The sequence below is a fragment of the Camelus dromedarius genome, chromosome 18 (genome assembly GCF_036321535.1).
Source record: "Camelus dromedarius isolate mCamDro1 chromosome 18, mCamDro1.pat, whole genome shotgun sequence".
NCBI lineage: Eukaryota > Metazoa > Chordata > Mammalia > Artiodactyla > Camelidae > Camelus > Camelus dromedarius.
In genome coordinates, this window is record NC_087453.1 from 20,273,703 (window position 1) to 20,294,272 (window position 20,570).

The 20,570-nt window shown below is 39.3% G+C and overlaps 1 protein-coding gene across 1 annotated transcript; it reads left to right on the forward strand.

Annotated features, from left to right (window-relative positions):
- The first annotated feature begins 841 nt into the window (after positions 1–841).
- Positions 842–18,543, forward strand: EIF2S2 (eukaryotic translation initiation factor 2 subunit beta). The gene is made up of 9 exons (XM_010975137.2): positions 842–1,014; positions 5,942–6,119; positions 7,619–7,722; positions 11,138–11,273; positions 12,001–12,101; positions 12,721–12,869; positions 14,890–14,946; positions 17,387–17,472; positions 18,065–18,543. Exons 1-9 carry the CDS (start codon positions 1,000–1,002, stop codon positions 18,238–18,240), a joined length of 1,002 nt encoding a protein of 333 aa, XP_010973439.1. The 5' UTR covers positions 842–999; the 3' UTR covers positions 18,241–18,543.
- The last annotated feature ends 2,027 nt before the right edge of the window (positions 18,544–20,570 follow it).

Here is a 20,570-nt window from a genome sequence, read left to right on the forward strand (position 1 = left end):
GCCCAAATCCTGTAAATTCTTTCCAGTACCCTCTTTCTGAGATGACCCCCTGTTCCTCAAGGTGTGCCTCCCCTCCTTGCAAGGAGACAAGCTTTGTTCAACTATAGGGATGTTCTTGGTGGCCTTTGGCTGGAGGGCGCTGACAACAGTGACAGCCTCCTAAAGAGTAACTATTACTATGCCTCACGGAGAATTGCATAATGTACCTATAGCGTTCAAGAAGACTTCACAAACAAGGACTTTGAGGGTTCCCGACAGAATGCCTCTCGCCAGGCTGCGTCCCCTGAAGGGACGGACGTCTTCTCTCCAGACTACAGTGAGCAGGCTTTTGATTTCCGACCTCCCAAGCTGAAATTCAGCCTATTGGGTTAAATTTTTCATGAAATAAAACCCCCTTAGTGAAGTGCGCGTCTCTAGCCCCAACTTCGAGTTCCTCAAACACTACAATAACCCAAGGGGGCACGGTGGAGGTAGTAGCAGGGAAACTAAAGCCCCAGTGGGTTCATATTACTGAGTACCTTACCCACAACCCCAACCTAGGAAAAGCGGCCCCGAATTCACTCTACAAGAATGCAGAACAGCACGGATTCTCTGTTCAAAAACCTGAGGAGAAAGGAGCCGCCGGAAAGACCGAAACTTCCCGGCCGGCTTCCTCAGACGTCGCGCACGCGCACAGGTTGCTGGGCGACCGCCGCGCAAGCCCCCGCCTCTTCTATGCGGACTACGAGTCCCGGCTTGCCTGGCGCCATGGCATCGTCTGGTAACTCGCGCCAGTCGGCGCGCGCTAAATCGGCTCCTCCGCGCGCCTGCGCCTTGGCGAGCTCTGCGCAGGCGCATTTCCAAAGCTTGGGAGGTGAGGGCGGGGTGTCGTTCCCTTTCGCTGATGCAAGAGTCTAGTGCGGTGGTGGTAGAGGTGTCGGCAGGAGCAACGTTGCAGCCGGGGCCTGGGGCTGACCCGTCCGACTTTCCGTCCGTGCCGAGCCCACTCGAGCCGCAGCCATGTCCGGGGACGAGGTGAGGGCCTGAGGCAGGCGCTAGGGCTAAGGACTGAGGCAGGGAGCCAAACGCACCCCAATGTGGGAGACCGGGCCTGCGGCCTAGTGGCCGGCTGCCGCCATGTGGGACAGCCGGGCCTAGGCGGCCCGGCGCGGTAGAGCTGACGAGGGCTCCGGAGCCGCGAGCTTGGCCTCGCCCGGCTCTCCTCAGGGCCGCGGCGCTGAGGCCGGCGTCCTTCCGTGGCCCGCGTTTCCGGAATGGAGAGCACGTTGAGTCGCCCTCCAGGAGAGGGCTTGAATGTCCGTTTAATGGCCCAGATGACTTGAGTTTGGGCTGGCAACCCTTGCCTTCGTTTCGATTTGACGCTACAGCTCCAGCTGTCCCTCGCTGGGCGCTGGTGGTGCAGAGAAGAGCCTCTCTCGGCTCCGTTTCTGCGCCCTCGTTTAAAACTTTACGGGCTGGCTTACCCTACCCCGTGTCTACCCTTGTTCTCATCTCGGGCATTATTATTATTATTTTTTAAGGCCAGAGGGTGAGGAGGGTAGGACGAGAGTAAAAGATCCTTCAACCTGAAAAAGTGATTAACCTCGGAAAGTTTTAGAGCGGGAGTCCCTGAACCTTCCTTAGCAAAACTCGCAGCGACGTCAGCGGGAAGTTCAGGCTGCGGAGCTGCCAGGATCTTTTTCTACCGTCGTGTTTGTACATCAGAAAATTTTCTCAAATCTTTTTTGGCCAGATTCATCCCATTCATTTTAACCAAATGGCTTAAAATGAAATGTGGCTTTAAGCTTTGGCCCCTTGAATTTGTAATTCACTTCTGTAAACATTCAAGTGCTTGGCCTATAAGGCCTTGGAGAGAAAGAGAGGAAGAGGAAATTTTTCCTCTTTTTCGAGTTTTGGCTTTTTGAGGTAGGCCCTGAAAATGCTTTGAATTTCCACAAGTAGTGGAAAGGCCTGGTCCCAGGGCAAGGGAGTGGTTAAAGCAAGTAAGTGTGCTCACAGAAAGCAGAATATTCTCCAGTTTAGTTAGTTAATCCCTTAAAATATAGATAGTGGCTGGTTCATGGAGGAATTTGAAGACCTAATTAAGAAATTTGAATTTTATTCTGGAGGGGATTCCAATCTCGCATTTGATTTTTATGACAACCCTTTAAGATGGGGGGTTTTGTTATGCCCATTTTAGAGATGAGGAAACTGAAGCTTTTTAGAGAGTTGTATAATGCCCATGATCAAATAGTAAATGGCTGAGCCACTAATAGAATTCCAAGTCTATGCATTATAGCCTCCATTTAGATGACTGGAAGGCTCTTGCTCTCTTATGAAAGAAACAGTCTAAGGGAAGTACATCGTTCTTGGAGGTCATGGAGACATTGCTTTATGGCACTCTATTTCAAAAGTTACGAGTGTCAGTGTCTCATTCTTATTTTGTTTCTACCCATTTTCTAAGATTTTCATAACTTTTAATGAAGTACCTAAATAGAACAAGGTACTGTGGAGTGCTATTCTGTGTGTGTTTTCTATGATAAAGTGCTCACAAGTGTTCTAAGAGATCTACTAGTTGCTACAGGAGGTAGGAGGTAGAAATAGAGCCATTAACAGCGATTTGGAGGGCTGGAGGATTCAGTTTTAGCAGTGGGATCAGATCTTGAAGGAAATGAAATACTACTGAAGGGTGAAGAGGATTTGTCAGAACCAGCATTCCAACAGAGGACTTTGGAAGTCAATAAAATATTAAGCAGCTTGGCATTTCTCAGGTCTACCAGTCCATTTTATAAACAGGAAATTAGGGCTTCAGTTGCCCAAGATCACACAGCAAGTAAATGGGACTAGAATCCCAGCCTTTGGCTTCCACTCTGGATGTATGTGCAGATTCAGGTTCCTCTAATACTGTTTAATTTTTAAAAATTTTCTTTGGCCAGTCCTTAACTTCTGACTGCTTTACAGACTTGTAAGGATCAAGTGAAAAAATCTGTACGTGGGAATTATTTATAAACTACCAGGGACTCCCAAGAGTGGAAGTAGTCCTGCCTGGTGGCCAGGATAGAGCGCTAAAAACCTACTATTAAGACGTAATTTATCTCTTTTTTCTTCACATTTCCTTCTTTTTTCATTAGTCTTTTAATATGTAATTGACATAAACTGCACACACTTCCTTTTAAACCTGGTGATTAAGCCCAAAATTCAAGAAAACATAATCTCTTTTAAACTAGTGGAAACATGACCTTTAAAAACCAGTATTCTAGAAATATGGGTGCTACCTAGTGAGGAAAAATTCCCTAATCTGGAGGCATTAAAGTGTTGTCAGTAGCTAATATTTACTACTAGGCCTCACTCAAAAGTATCAGAACATCAGGTTTTCATACAACATGGTAAAGTGTTATACAAAAGAATCTTTAAACTAAGAAAAAGTTTCTGATTAAAAATGAAATATATGTTATCTGAAGTCTACAAAACACAGAAGAATATAAAGGGAAATAAAAATCTCCCAGAATCCCATCACCCAGAGCAGACAGCATTTGGTCTGCTCACCTTGCTTCTCTGGGTTCTTTTGTAACCCTGCCTTCTGGGGTGGTATGGGCTTTAAGTTAATATATTGGGTAAGGTATGGTTGATGGGAGTAGGCTTCCAATGTGCTGAAGCACTTTGGGTTATTGTCAGGGTAATTTTTGCTGATACCCCTTTTCCTGACCTCCAGCCTAACCTAACGTGGGAAGTTGAAAAGGGAAAACTGTTGTGGACTTAAAAAATAGCTCAAGAAGAATCTGATTTTCCATAACTGCACTGTGAGCAACTATTTACTTCTTCAGTTCCCAACTAGTCTCAAATAAAACATTTGGAATGTGATAATTTGTTAAGTCAGATATGAAAGTCTTAAAAAAACACAACATTTTCAGTGAAGACTGACGTGGCCCTGTGGTTTGGGAGAGGTCTGCTTTGAGCACTGCTTTGGGATCCTTGGTTTCCGTATTTTTAAACTTTACCTTGCCAAGTGGTGTGAATAAAATGAGGAGATGAATGTATGTCTAAAATATCCAGACATGGTAATTGAGAGAGGTGTTAAATTATTTCAGTGTATAATTCTTGCATGTTTATAACCCTTTATAAGTTTACAACCAAACTGTTTCCCTGGGGACCTGCACAGATGTTTTTCAGGATAACAGGGCAATTGTGAGGATGTCCTTTGCTGAGTTCAGGATCCCTCTCATCTTTGGTCTGCCTTGCTAAATAATAGTTAAAAGATGGCTAATATTCTGGAGAACTTGATACTTGAAAAAAAATGCAATAAATGAGTTGTAAACCCTGGCAGAAAACCAGATTTATAGTGCGTGGAGTGTTGTCTGTCCTTTAGCCAAATAGCCATATTCAAGAATGAGGATGATTTATAGCTACCTCCCTGGAACAGATTATAACACTGTGTAGGGTGACCCCAAGACCCAGTAGGTCAGCAGTGGGGAACCCCTTCCTCCTGGCTCTTACATCCTCTTTAAATTTGTCAGATTATGTTCCTCAGACTGATTGCATTTCAGGATTATTCGTTTATATGATTAGATCCTTCTTAAGGTAGGAGAGGCTTGGAAATGAGGCTGTATCAATTTCCAGAATGTTTTGCAGATCCTTCTCTGTTGGGTGATGATGATTCTACCCTACCTAATTACAGACCATAGTTTGGTTTCAGTGTAGCTTAATTTCCTTAATGTACATGGGATATGAAGAAATTTAAGTTAATTAGAGTCAATTTTGGGAATTTTTTTTTCAGAGTTTCATGGTATGTCTTGGAAGTTAGATCACCCTGAGTTGATAAAATTTCAGTAATAGAAATCAAGAGATACCATACTTCATCAACTGTAAAGCATTACATAAATTATAATAATTGCTAACACTTATTGCGTACTTTTGTTCCAGGGACTGTGCCAGGTGCTTGATATTGATTACTTATTTAATCCTAATAACCTTGTGAGGTAAGAGCCAGAGCCAGGATTTTAATTCAGTCAGTTGGGTTTCAGACTTGTGCTTTTAAACACTTTACTGTGCTGTCACAGCAGGTCATTGGGCAAAAATGGTAAATTTAAGCATGGTAGAATTTGGACAAAGATTGGTCAGGGACTTAGAGAAAAAAGACTGGGATTTGAATACAGTCCTGTTTGACTTAAGATTTCACTCTTTTCACTATCAGCATCTGCCCTATATGTTGTTTAAACTATTACGTTTAAAATAACTATGTATTTTTTTCAAGTGATTTTTACAAACCATCTGCAACAAGTTATAAATTAGTTTTTCACTTGTTCTCTACTACACATCAGATTAAAATAACCTAAGAAAAATTTTAATGTTCCAGAAACAAAAACCAGAGTGAAAGTTTGCATAGAAATTTCTCTTACTCAGATAGAGATTGCTGTATGAAAGATTTCTAATGGATTTCCTTCCATTGTGTTCCAAATCCAAAGATTTGTCTGAATTTCATGACAAAATGTTTTAGTTTTTTATCAGGTCATGTCTTCTGGTGTAGCAACTGCAGTTTACCAACCTTAAATGAAGGATGTATAACTTGCCTGTGCATTGGTTTTCTCATCCATAAAGCAAGGGATGAAGCATAGGTTATTGCTAAGTTCCCTTCCCTAAAATCTGTGATTGGTTTATAAAGTCTCTAAAGTTGCTCATGAAACTATAAGTGAAGTTGCTGTATCTTGTGATAATTTATAAATTAAAAGACATATACACATGTTTTGGGGGGAACCCTCCAACTTGTAATAGTATAAAAATGTTGAGTGGATTTTCTTTTCTTTCTTTCTTCTTTCTTTCTTTCTTTCTTTCTTGCAAAATCTTTTTAGGTACTTTAATGCATCAAATACTTTTTTACATTTAAGGGTATGCCTTTTGAGAATACAGCATATTTGGAATGTGAACATCATTAAAAACAATCACTTTTTCATTATCTTTTAAATAGATGATTTTTGATCCTACTATGAGCAAGAAGAAAAAGAAGAAGAAGAAGCCTTTTATGTTAGATGAGGAAGGGGATGCCCAGACAGAAGAAACCCAGCCCTCAGAAACAAAAGAAGTGGAGCCAGAACCCACTGAGGAGAAAGATGTAGAAGCTGATGAAGAAGATAGTAGGAAAAAAGGTAAGTGGTGGATATGAGTCACTGTTGTCCTGGGAGACCTGGTTCTCTTCCATCAGTGTTTTGGATTTTGTTCACACAGTGACCTCTCAGCCTGATAAGGCTGTTCCAGTGAAGCTGAGGTCATCAGCATTCTGTGTGCATGGGACCTTGCCAGATTTCTGATAGACTTGTTTCAGGGAAATTCCCACCAAATGCACATGGCAGAGATGACAGAACTGTCATTTCAGGGCTGGTTTTCCAGTCTAACCTGTCAGAAGGTTTCTTTTCTAACTTTAATGGTGGTTGTATTTGAGTGTAGGCAGAAAGAAATAGGACCAAGATAGTCAGTTTTGTGTCTTAAGCAATTCTGAAAATATATAGAAGATATTTAAATTACAGCCTAAAATGTTTGGGTTTAGAAACCAGCATTGGTTATTCACTCTTATTCTAACATAGACACTATTTTAGTATTAGAAATAAATGATTCAGTAAATATATTTATGTCTTTTGAATAGAAGACACTGCTAGGGACAGAGAAAACTGACACTCATTGAGCATCTACCATGTGCTACATGTACAAGCATCTTGTACATATTTAAAACAAATTTGGAAAGTAAATCATTCTTTTAATAGACAAGATGAATTCATAAATAACTTCTTGAAAAACTTATGTAGCAGAGGGGTTTTAAAATATTCCTAGTGTATAGTGGGGCAGAACAAATGGAAAACTTACTGAACCAAATCCATTATTACTCACTAACGGTGGATAAAATTTCATTTTATTCATATTATAGCCTTATTTTAATGAACGTGATGTACTTTTTAAGGCCCTTTGTTGATTGATTGTTTGTTTGATTGATTGAATAACTTACTGAGTTAGACACTAGGTTTAGGTGAGAAAGCCATAGCCCCTTAGTATCTCATAGGGAGATAGACAAGTAAGCTGGTAAGTACCTCTGTTGGAGTGACAGAAAGTACTATCGAAGCACCTAGGGCATACCTAACCCAACTGGGGGAAGGGGAGGTAGACTTAGAGAAGACTTTTTGGTGGGAGTAAATTTTGTGCAGTGAAGGTAAGAGCTATGTGGGAGGGCCCATAGGAAGGCTTGAAGGTGAGAGATCACACACTGCACTAAGAAGCAGAGGTAATTCAGTTGGGCTGAAACTAAGATTTAAGATACAGGAGATAAGAGGGTAGGCAGAAGTAGAGAGAGAAAGCTGGAGAGCCTTGGAAATTATATTAGAGCCCTGATTTTGTCGTGGGAACAATGAGGCATGATATGCTCAGATTACTAAATATTCCCAATATGGTCCCCTAACAGTTTTCCAACAAAGCTTTGAGTTGTGTTCTTCAGAACCGTAGCCTTTGTGGTTGTGGATGAACTACTGTGCTAATTAATACCAATCTCTCTATTCTGGTGACTTAATTAATAGCTGAAACATTGGTTTAACTCATAATTTGATGCTTTGCCTTCTGCTATTTATTAATAATTGATAATCTCAATTATCTGTCTTTTTAGATGCTTCTGATGATCTAGATGATTTGAACTTCTTTAATCAGAAGAAAAAGAAGAAAAAAACAAAAAAGATATTTGATATTGATGAAGCTGAAGAAGGTGTAAAGGTAGTATTGCTTTCTTATTGAAGGTAAAATTTGACCACTTGAAGGGTTCTAATGGCTGGTGTTTTTCCCTCTGTCTCATCTCTTACTAGCTTTGCTATTTGTTATTTAATCACCATGTTAAGGTCATTTTCTTGGGATTGTCTGCCTAGGTACCTTAAAGGGATAATGGTTCAAAGGAATGTAAATTTAGATTTTATACATTGTATTGTGTACCATTAAGATGACTACGAAACGCCTTTTGTCAATCTACTGAGATTGGCTGAGGAGAGATATTTCTGTAAGTGAGAAATCCTGTAGAGCAAATATTCCTGTGGTTTCTTCTGTTAAACTTTTGGTAGCTTGTTAAGGATACACAAAATTATGTGTGTACCTCTGAACAGCAAAGAATGAACCCCAGCCTGTGTTGGTGGCTAATGATTTTGTGGCCTATAGAAGAACCAGAGCACTCAGGTTGATTTTATGGAGTTCTCTGATCTTGGAGGTACTTGAGGCCCTGTGATTGCCTTATTACTGGATTGATTTCCAATACAAATATCTCAAAATTCTTTTGAATAAGGAGTAGATAGGTGGGTAGATAGGTGAATAGGAGGATGCATGGAGGAAGGAGCTGAAAGTCTGTTTTTCCCTTACTTAGAGCTACCATTTTAAAGACCCTGTCCAGGAATCTTGGACAGAGTACAAACTACAAACATCTACTTATAAAACCCAGGATAATAGCAATTTCACGTATACAGAGAGAGAGAAAGGGCGAGAGTAAGAATACACATACACATGCACTAAGTTGTCCCATTTTGTGCCCTCTACCCGAATTTTTCTTTCGTAAATTATTTTCTCAAACTCAGGTAAATAAGGTGTATCCCACATGTAGCAGTAATTCACTGAGTTTTGGAAACAGTGTCACAGTTTTGATGACTTGGTTAATTCAGCAAATAATGTATTAGTGATGATAGTGAGTCAGGCATTGTGTGCTAATTGTTAGGGTACTGAAATGAATAAGGTATTTTTCCTGTTTTCAAGAGGTTATTTTAGTTCAGGAATAATTTAGAGTTCTTTAGAACAACATGCTTTTCTCCGGATTTATCTGTTTCTCTCCCGTTTGGGAATTCTCTTCCTACTAGGGAAATTGGGAAAGAAATGCTCAGAATATAGTGAACAAGGAGGTATAAATATCCTGAGTAACAAGGTGACAAATCAGAGATGTGTCACAGGTGGTCTTGGTTAACAAGGTTTTGTTGGTCACCTTCTCTCGTGGCTTTTGTACCGAAGAGTCACTTGTAAGCTCTATTCTTATTTAGTGCTTGGATACTTTTTTCTCTGCTATTGAAGTCGTAGCATAAGAGGTTGTTACAAGTACCCTTATCAGCCAAGACATGGACATTAACTTGACACTAAAGTGGTTTTTAAGATCTTGGGTTACTCTCCCCCTGAATTTTCAGACTTTACAGGGCTTTTGAAAATGAAAAACACTTTGTGCTATTCTCTGCCTTTCACTGGGTCTTAGCCTCAGTTTAGAAATAGATCTTACTGGGATAAAATAAGTAATTATATGGGACTGGAAGCTGGCTGGTATGTGCTAATTTATACTTAGCATATGTAAGTTTCTCATTTATTGGCTCTCATCTTAGAGACTAACTTAATATCTGGTTTCTTGTTTGGTATTGTCTAGCTAATACACTGATTGGTCTTTGATGGCCAGATGTGGCACTGAGACTATTCAGCTGGGTTTGGGATCTCAAGACTGAGCTTCATTTGCTCCTGGCTGTTCCAGCTTTTCTGCTGATAAGATTTCTAAAATTACTATAACCCATTTACAGAGTAGTTCAGGATGTCGGTACACAAATATAGATATTGATAAGTAATGTTGACACACTTGGGATAGGGAGTTGGATATGCTGGTGGAAGGAAGGCAAGATTAGAAGGCTGGAGACTGAGACTGGCCCTTTTTGCTCTTCTGGGAGTTTTATGACTCATTTCAAGGCTGTGAAATGCCCTGTTTACATCCATGACTATAGCAGCTAATCTTGGAATCAGGCTTTACCTTTTCTCCATTCATTCATCACATGACCCTAATTCTCCATGGGTTCTGTGTTTTCCCTCTTTCATGATACCGTCTACTGAAGTGATTCCCAAAGACTTTCACAGTCTGGTGCCAGGCTGGCTGTGATACAATAAAAAATAAATATTTGGGTTTTGTTCCCGGTTCCTGACACACAGCTCCTAAGACCCTTGGAATCTCTGGATATAAGTGTATTTTTAGATGACTGGTGCCTGGAAGGTCCTGGATAGTTTCAGGTTGAGGGCTGGTCATCAAGCCATGATTAGTGGATTGGAACTTTTCTCACACACACACTCTAAAGGGAAAGGGTGCTAGAGATCAAGTTTGGTCCAAAGCTGGTGATTTAATTAATCACAACCTACATGATGAAGCCTCCATGAAAACCTCTAACATTGAGGTTTGGAGAGTTTCAGGGATGGTGGTCACATTGGAGTGCTGGGAAAGTGTTGCACCTGGAGAGGGCATGGAAGCACCGCACCTGCCTGCCCCCCCCCCTTTCCTTGCTCTATGCATGTCTTCCGTTTGGCTGTTTCTGAGTGTATCCTTTATAATATAATAAAGTAATAAGTAAAGTGTTTTATTGAGTTCTGTGAGTCGTAGCAAATTACTGAACTAGTGGTGGGAGGACAGGTGTAAGTGGGAAAATATGAATTTGAATCCAAGTAGGACATGTGTGTGGCAAACCTGGGGACCCTGTACTTGCCCTTGCCTCAGTGAAGAAAGTCCTGTGGGGCTGAGCCCTTAAACCCAAGGAGTCTCACTAACTCTGGATCGTGTCAGAATTGAATTGAATTGTAGGTCACCTAGTTAATGTCAGAGAGTTGGAGAATTAGTGTGGAAAAACACCACGTGTTTAATGTCAGGAGGAAAAAAAACCCTCCCACTAACTGCGTCAGAATACTTAGAAACTTAACGTAAAATATTCCCTGAACCCTGTTCCTGCTGAAGATTGTCACGGAGAAGATTTAAGAATCTTTGTTTCTCAGGTAATTCTGACTGTGGCCGGTTTAAAACATGGACAATAATTATAATAACATCCCAAGGCTGATGGATTGAAAAAAAGGAAACGATCCCACAAAAGTGTCTTGAAATTTTTCCAGTTTAAATGACAGAAGCTTTGAACCAGTTTGGTTCACCTGTGAGAGACATTCCTGATCTGTAATTTCAGTTTTGAATATTTGATTTTTTTCCCTCTAAAACGATGTCTGGCCATGTCATTAGAAATATATATATTATATATATATATATATATATATATATATATATATATATATATATATATATATATATATATATATAATATATATATTATAATAATCCTAGTAGCAAAATGTTGAGAGTCTTATCTCACTGTCTTAGGATCTAAAGATTGATAGTGATGTTCAAGAACCAGCTGAACCAGAGGATGACCTTGACATTATGCTTGGCAATAAAAAGAAGAAAAAGAAGAACGTCAAGTTCCCAGATGAGGATGAAATACTAGAGAAAGATGAAGGTAATATTGGGGGCTAAGCAGCTCATTTCTAGGCTACATAAGCCTTTGGCCTAGTCTCTTTCATGGGCAGGCTTCTTTTTTATTTTTTCTTGCCCCTTATTTCCACTGCCTAATAATGGAAGCTAAAAGGAAATAGAATCTAACTTGATAATGAAAATTAAAGATTTCATTGGGGGAGAATTGGCAATTGTGATTACATTAAAACATACTGATTCAGACTATTGGGAAAACTACTGTAACTGAATTTTACATAATGTTAAAAATTTTTTGTTTTGCCCAAAGTGCTGTTTCATTAGTTTCTAAGTGCTATAGGGTCTTTAGAGAACTTTAGTATAGTCAGCAGATGGGTTTTTATGGATGTGTGTGTTTCTTAAGTGCTACAAAACAGTTGGACATTTTTTTCCTCTAATTATCCGAGCACATTATTTTATCTTATGTTTGTTAAATCAAGAAACAGTTCAGTGTGTCTGTATTACCAAAAATTCCTAATTAGAGAAGTCTCTATTAAGGGTGGTTTATGAAAGTCATAACATCCATGTCTTCAGTGAATAAGGGGTTATTTGTGAGCCTGGATGCCTTTATGTTTGAGTCTGTTGTGAAAGCATTGTGGGATGGAAGACAAATACCTTTGAAGCTTTCATTTCTCTAGATCTGCTTCTCCCTTCTCCCCCTTTTTGTTACTGTATCAGGCCCTCCCCCTCATTCTTACAGTCTTTGTTATCTGTAGCTTTAGAAGATGAAGACAGCAAAAAAGATGATGGTATTTCATTCAGTAACCAGACAGGCCCTGCTTGGGCAGGCTCAGAAAGAGACTACACATATGAGGAGGTAAGACAAATTCTGTAATGAGAAAAGGCTAAACTGTTCACCAGACCTCAAAGAAAAGCAGGATAAATACTCCTTGAATTGGAACCGCCAGTGAAGTACAGTTCAATAGTGAAACAGACCCAGAGAGGTAACACAGCCAATGCACAACACTGCCTGATGCCCATGTGTGGGGCATGTGGTCCACAGTGTGGTGGTCATAGTACTCACTGTTCCATCTGAATCCATGAACTTTTGAGGTCACTGGAGCCCCACTGGAGGGGACAAGTGGGGACAGTAGGGAGAGGGAGTGGCTAATTTGGGGCCAGGGTAGTCTGGAGTTTGCTTATTTGGGCTTACTGAATCTTACTTTTCCATGTAGCATATACTTTCCCACAGAAACAGCAGAATTAGTATGGGTTCCTTGTTTAACTTTGATCAAGGAACTGCTGAGCACCCATAATGGACCAGTTCCTGGTTGAGGATTGAGTCTTGCTTTCAAGAAACTCCCAGAACATGTGTGTGTACATTTAGTCAAAAGTAAACTTTGCTCTGCTTAAAAGAAAAGCACAGTGACTTGGGTGGGAACTTTATACTCCTGCTATTAATGAGAATGTACATGAATACCACTTTATCTCTATAGCTACTGAATCGAGTGTTCAACATCATGAGGGAAAAGAATCCAGATATGGTTGCTGGAGAGAAAAGGAAATTTGTCATGAAACCACCACAGGTCGTCCGAGTAGGAACCAAGAAAACTTCTTTTGTCAACTTTACAGATATCTGTAAACTGTAAGTTGATTAATGCGAAGTCTGTATCCCAAATACCAGATTCTCAGTGGAGTATGTGTTAAATATCCTCATTGTGGACTTTATTGCAGGTAGAAAGAGAGAATGCACAGATGCCAGGGTTGGGTTAAGGGAGGTCACAGTTCAAGTCTGTGAGTTCTTTGGATTCATAGTTCTTAGGCTTATTATCCAGAGGCGAGAGAAGCCACCTCATGCTGAGCCATGAGAGGATCCTAACCATAGGAGTGAAGAGTGAGGAGGCTGAATGTAGTCCCCCGACAGGGGCTGGGGAGCCCTGGGTGGTAGAAAAGCTCATCGGGCTGGAATGGGCCTGACAAGCAAGTACAAGCAGTGAGCTTCAGGAAAGCAGCTAAATTTAGTGTGCTTCTTTCTTGGATACTTGTTGTCAAGACACAGTTGATGAGATTTCAACTTTTTTTTAATTATCATTGCACTCTATGCCTGTCTTACGCCTAGGTCACTGTCCTGGCTCTTCTCAGAACTCCTCAGCTACACCTTTTCTGTCAGGTTTATTAAGGCATCTGACCTTATCTCCTGTTTGTTCTTCAGTTTCATAAGTGATACATGCTTATTGCAGATAAAAGGGAAACCAACAGTAAACAAACAAACAAAAAATCAGTAAAAATTCCCCGCTGAGAAATAATCACTTGTTTTCATTGCTTATAGGCATAACTTAAAAGGTTTTAGATTGTTTTTGCTAATGACAGTAGTATATGCTTATTACAGAAGAATTTAAAAATAATATAGACCTACTTAAAAAATGAGAAATTGTGAGTCCATTAAGAGATAGGGAATCATAGGTTAATATTTTTATGTTTAGTTAGCTATATGCATATAAATATGTTAAAATAAATTGGTATCATATTGGTTTTTAACATTTTTTCTCTTAATATATTGTGAAATTTTTACCCATACATTAAATAACCTTTATAAATGTTTTTAGGCTTTATACAACATGTTCTAACAGTTCTTTAGTTGGACATGATTGCTCCCAAGTTTTCGTTATCAGAGGCAAAGCTTTAGGAAACAACCTTATACATGTATCTGGGCAGTAACTCAGAATAGAGCCTTAGGGCAAAAATTCCCAAAATGGAATTGTCAGGTCAAAAAGAATGAACATTTTTATAGCAAATATTGGCAAGTTATTTTCCAACAAGCTTATACCAGTTTATACTCACACTGGTAATCTAAGTGCCAACCTGTTTTATTATATTTCTACCAACCCTTACTCATTACATTTTTCAGGAAAAATAACTTTTGAAAATTGTAATAGTAGTACCTACTTATTGGAATAAGCTCAAATACTGCCAAGTGAATGAAATTAAAAAGTGAAAAAGAAATTGAGTGGCATTGCTCTGTTTCCTTTTTTCATCTTACATGTATACATCTTTTTGGTTTTTGTATATAGTGGCCTGTATTTCAAAAGCAGAATAGAATGAATGTACCATAATTTATTTATCCACCCCCAAGTTGTTGGATATTTTATCTGTTTTCAATTTTTCTGCTATTATATTGCCATGAAATACTTCTTTTTTTCTTTTTTTAAATTTCAAACAGGAAATATATAGGGATTAGCATAACAAACACCCAAGTATTCATTACCTAGGTTTGGTGTATTTTGACTTCTTGGCACATTTGTTTCAGATCTTTTTACTTCTTTAAAAAGGGCTCTATATTTAGTTTAAGGCCATCTTTTGTATCTCTTTCTGATCTCTTTTACCTTCCTTCCCAGAAGAATCTGTTATCCTCTAAAGTTGGTATTTTTTGTCCGTTTATAGACATTTACTCATAGGTATACATTTGTAAATGTAATATTTTATGGGCTTTAAAATGTAAAGAAATAATGTCATATTTATCTTCATGTCAGAGTTTGATGAATTGTACTGAAATTCACCTAATAGCTGAGTAATCACAGATTAAAGCAGTGAACAGGGTGGGGTTTTTTGAAGTTTGGTTAGATTTCTATGAAAGATAAGGTTTATATCGTTCACTATCTTTTTAGATTACATCGTCAACCCAAACATCTCCTTGCATTTTTATTGGCTGAGTTGGGTACAAGGTAAGAAACTGTATTTGTATTTATATATAGTTTTTATATATAGTTATTGGATATTTCATAAAAACTTATCTTGAAAAGAATATGTAACATGCTTAGGAAAAACATGCATCTGATTGTCAGAGGAACTTTTAGACTAATGAAGGAAGAAAGTCAGTTCATCTCTATGGGAGAGCTTAGCTTGGCTGCTTGGGAATAGGAAATAAGGGTCATGGTGGCTCATGTGAACAGGCCTGTTGGTGTACCAGAATGAATACCATGGCTCTGCCATGTTTAGAGTTTCTTGTCATTAATTGGAATTCTTGGGTCTTTTTATGGAGCAAAGATTAGATTTCAGAGGAAGCCACTATTTTCTAAATTATATATAGGCTATTGATGAAATACAACTTACAGATTGATGAGTGCTAGGGGAGAAACAATGAAACAGGGACTCATAATTAAATAGCTACTCCCCTGTCTTTAGGGCTCACTTGTTGAAGACACCAAGCCAGTCCATCCCCACTTGGGAAGGTGGTGGTGGGGAGAGGCAGGATCCCATGGATCCCATCCCAGTGAGTTTGGCCTTAAGTTGCTGGGAAGCCAAATGTCCCTTTAAAAATAAGTATTGTAGAATTAGAGCATAATAAATATTACTAATACCTACTGAGTACCCATTGTGTGTCAAACACTTTTTTGGGTACTATCTCAAATCTTTACAACAGCTCTATGAACTGTTAGTAGAAACTAACACTAACTACCCCTGTCTTACAGATGTGGAAGCAGGTTCAGTGAAGTGAAATTGTAGCTGGTCACACAGCTAGTTAATTGCACAATCAAGATACAAACTCAGGTCTGCCTTTCTCAGGACCTTGGACTCTTATTAAAGTCTTAATCCTTTTCCTTGCTGGCAGTACAGAGATAGCTAAGGTGTTCTGTTCTCTTCCTACTCTTGAAACTCAGTTTGGGATTGGCTATACTTGCTGTGGGGCTGAGGAGTAATTTATTTGACCAGTGGTAAATATGTAGGCTTTGTTGTAGAATTGTTGTAAATGTAAATTTTTTTAAACATTTTTTATTGAGTTATAGTCATTTTACAATGTTGTGTCAAATTCCAGTGTAGAGCACAATTTTTCAGTTATACGTGAACATACATATATTCATTGTCATTTTTTTTTGCTGTGAGCTACCACAAGATCTTGTATATATTTCCCTGTGCTATACAGTATAATCTTGTTTATCTATTCTACATTTTGAATGTATTAGTCATTGTTTATTTTTTAATTTGCATAAACTGATGAAAGAATGAAAGCTAACAGTGTGTTTCCTACTTCTCAGAAAAATAATTTACAGTTTTTAGAGGTGAGGTGAATTACAACAAGTTGTGACCAGTGAACTTATGGCCAGTGGGCTAAAATATTACAGGGTTAAGAAAACTAAATTTCTTTTGACAATGAATGAAAAATTTTCCTACATCAAGCAATGGAATCACCATAGCCTGCAGATTAAGGGTTTGGGTCCATGGAGGATGATAATAAACCCTTACAGGAAAATATTAAAGGAGAATTATAGGAGAGATTCTTGCGAAAGTCAGTTTTATAATGAGATACAGAACAAGTATAAATTTAATACTGCCTGGGTGAATTTTGTTGTTTCACTTTGTGATTTGCAATTTTTAACAAGTGATGTCTAGCCTAGAGCTTTGCTTTTTTAAAAGTACTTGTCAGCAACTTCTTTCAAAAAGTTTCTCTTTAAGCACCATTGACAATACGAGGCCTGTGATTTCAGCTGTGCTTTTGGGAGAGAGGTTGTAATAATTTTATAGATACAGTACATACATTTAAATGTACAATGCAATGATTTGTTTTTTATTGAAGTATAGTTGATTTACAATGTTGTGTTAGTTTCTGGTGTATAGCATAGTGATTCAGTTTTTTTTATATATATATATTCTTTTTCAGTATAGGTTATTATAAGCTATTGAATATAGATCCCTGTGCCAGTGGTTTTTAACATGCTTACATAGTTAAATACAATCAATTTTAGAACATATTCATCAACTGTATATGACTGAATCAAAAGGTTAGGTCTTAGTTTTTTTTAAGATATTCATAGCTCCTTTTATATATTAATGGTATACATTCAGTAAAAGTGTGATTTTCCTTTGGATGAATGGGTCATCACACAGACAGTTAAGGAATTAATTTGTTTTAGACTTGAAATCAGTTATAAATCAAATTTGTTGCTGGTGACTTTATTAGTTGAAATTGAATTTAATGTTAGGAAGTAAGGATATGTCATCAGGCACCAACTACTAATTAAAAATAAATTTTGGGAAGTCAGTACTGTTCCTAGAACTTATCCCATACCATTGAATGTATTTTAAATTCATCAAATGTAAAGGTCCTGGGATTTGATTCCTTACAGGAAAAAACAATAATGGAGATGTTTTTGTTTTCTTTCCTAGTGGTTCTATAGATGGTAATAACCAACTTGTAATTAAGGGAAGATTCCAACAGAAACAGATAGAAAATGTTTTGAGAAGATATATCAGTAAGTTTATAATTTAATTTCAACACATCACTCTGAGATACTCTCATTGGGCTACAATATTTTGGGGAGAGCTGTTGGTTTGTAATGAAGCCAGAAAGGGTGGCCTTAAAAGATGAAGGGAAGTGACTGTGGTGTGGTGAGGGGTTTGGGTTTCCTCAGAAGACCTAGCTGATCAAGGCTGCTGGTTGGTTCCAGGCTCAAGGCCAAGTCAGAGAAATCTGTCTGCACTCAGGCCTGACCCAGCCCAGCTTTGTTTCCTTCCTAATCACTTAAAATTGGCAGATCTGTTCCCACCTGTGAAAGCTAGTAAGTCCTCTCTCAGTGGCTCTCCTGCAGACAAAACCAAGAGTAGGTATCTGGCAAGCATTGCTGCTGCTTTGGACATTCTTTTTTTCAACCCATGGTTCAGTATCTCAAGCATCACATGGAGATAACTTGTGTCTTCTTGTCCCCTGGAATAGCTAAGTACAGCTAAGCTTCCCTGGTGTGGGTGCCAGTGTGGGCTTGTGGAGTTCGGTGAAGTGTTTTAGAGAGAAGAAATCTCTCACTCACTGTGGCTACCATCTAATTCTTTATGTTGCTTTTCCTGCAGAGGAATATGTCACCTGTCACACATGCCGATCACCAGACACAATCCTGCAAAAGGACACCCGACTCTATTTCTTACAGTGTGAAACTTGTCATTCTCGATGCTCTGTTGCCAGCATCAAAACTGGCTTCCAGGCTGTCACGGGCAAAAGAGCACAGCTCCGTGCCAAAGCTAACTAATTTGCTAATCACCACTGATTTTGCGAAGTGTGTTGTGGAGATGTGGCTGGACAGGGTTACCATCAGAGTGGATATACCATTGTATTAAAAACAAGATAGAAAAGCTGCCAAGTTCTTTGGCGATTGGCTGTTGGTCTGAAATCCTTGCAAGATGCCGATGCTCAAGCTGTTGACTTACTCATTGCCTACTTTAACAACTGTCAGGGAAACGTGATGGGGTAAGGCGGTGCTTTTTTAAAATCGTTCATAGACTTCTGTAAAATGCAAGATAAATTAAAGTTATTATAACAGTGATTCTTTCAATTTGGTTTGTCCTTCAGTTTTCTTTTCTATAAAAAAATTATGCTTAATGAATTCAGCAAAACAGTTTGTGCCTGGGCTCTGGCGAGGTCTCTGTATCCTTGTCCTGAGAAGCTTCAGCTAGGTAGCCATTTTCCTTCTCAGCTTCTCGAGAAACATGAAGCAGACACAGCTTCATACGAGAGGGTGGTTGGAGCATGCAATCTGGGAAGACAGCCTATTTTCAGTGTCCAGGGAATGATTATATAAACTTGAATTCTTTTCATTATGTGAGGGTTGTTGCCACTACCTCACTGCCGAGTCTTCTTTACCACGAGGGAATTCAAGGTGCTAAGTACCTTTCTCAGAATTTTCTTCCTTATTGGCCACTAAGAGAAGCTTAGATTTTAAGTGTGTCTTGTAACTGACACACCTAGAAAAACCCTAGTTGGGTATCTGTTGGTGAGGAAGCACTGTGGCATGTGCAGTAGAAAAAACTTTCGGAAGTCCAAACCATGATGCTAGAGGAAGCTTTTCTTGCTTCCCCAGCCTGTGTTCTGGGTTTGAAAAGGGCCCACCACAAATGCTTTTCTATTTTCTGTATTAAAGTAGCTTTTGAATATGATCATGAGAAACCAAGAGGTGACGCTTCTTGTGTGGTGCTTCTGGTGCCTCCTTCTGGTTCTGCCTTCTGAGGGTTTGGCTGAAAAGGTATTTCTTTACCGAGCACTGGGGAAAACATCATCCTACATGTCTGCTGTGATCTGCCTTGCACGCACTTGCCGAGGATAAGGGCATAATTCTGCTCCTTACTTTCTTGTTGCCAGACTATTCCAGGGGCAGTCACTAAGCCCTGAATGTCTTGACGTTGTTTTTAATCACTGTGACCCTTAAAGTACAGGCCAAGTGTTGTAAAGCATCCTGGCCAAGATGTGGTGGAGCAGGCAGAGCATTCCCTCAACCCAGTGGGTCCTGAGGGGACTACACACTGACTGAGCTGCCACCACTGCCCAGATGAACTCAACTGCTGTTTATGATTTCATCTTCCTTCTTTTGTATCTACATCCACAAAATTCCTAATGTCAGATGTTTCTGCGTGAATAAAGCAAGGATCAGTGCCTCCTGTGTAATTAGCGCTTTTGTGCATATATATGTGTGTTTTGTTCATTTCTTTAGTGGGACCCCCTTAGGGGAAGACATGGGACTTTACAGTTTGGTGACAGGTTGGCACATAGTTTTGTTGGCAATTTAATACCAGTTCTTACCTTCACCCAAAACAGTCTCTGGACTGATCCTGGCCCTTTAAGATAGTGCAGTTGAACTTCTGTCTGGTTAAAACTAGGTTGACTATAGCTAACCCATTCAAAACAATGGGTTGCCCTAGGTCACAGTACCATCAGTCTCCTGTCTCTGCTACCTCACACCAACCACAACTCAGCTGGAAGGAATCTTTTATAGTGACAAAGCAAAGGCAGTTGAGTTTCTGATCAAGAGCTGTGTTCTGGTTACAAGGAGGGAACCAGACTACCATTTCCAAAGCATCTTAGAAAAGAATGTTGAAGAGTGTTTCTGATTATGCAAGGGGTGGGGGTGGGAGGGGAGGTCCCATGGTAAATAAGAGTTTGAGACTAGATAAACATGTTCCATGACTGCCTAAGGAAAAGTGTTTTGTGTGCTGATGGGCATTTTTCTTTAGCATATAACATGCAGTTCTACCTTCAGTCTTTAGAAAACCCTATACCTGTCCCCAACCCCACTTCAGAAAATCTTAAGCTTTTCCTAGGTATCCTAGCTCATCCCACACTTGAGGTCCCTCTCCGTGCATGTAAAATACCATTTCCCCTCAGGTCACCATAAGTGCTAACAGTTTGCTTGTTCACTGATGTATCCCCATGCCTAGAGCAAGCAGTGCCTAGCTTGTAGGTTAAGTTGTAGGTAGTTTTCCAATATTTGAATTTCTTTAAGAGGAACATAGAATATGCAGACCTGTAGTCCCTTCTCCCTCCAAAACACTTTGCAGGGTAACTGTTTAGAAAAAATGCTAGGCTGGA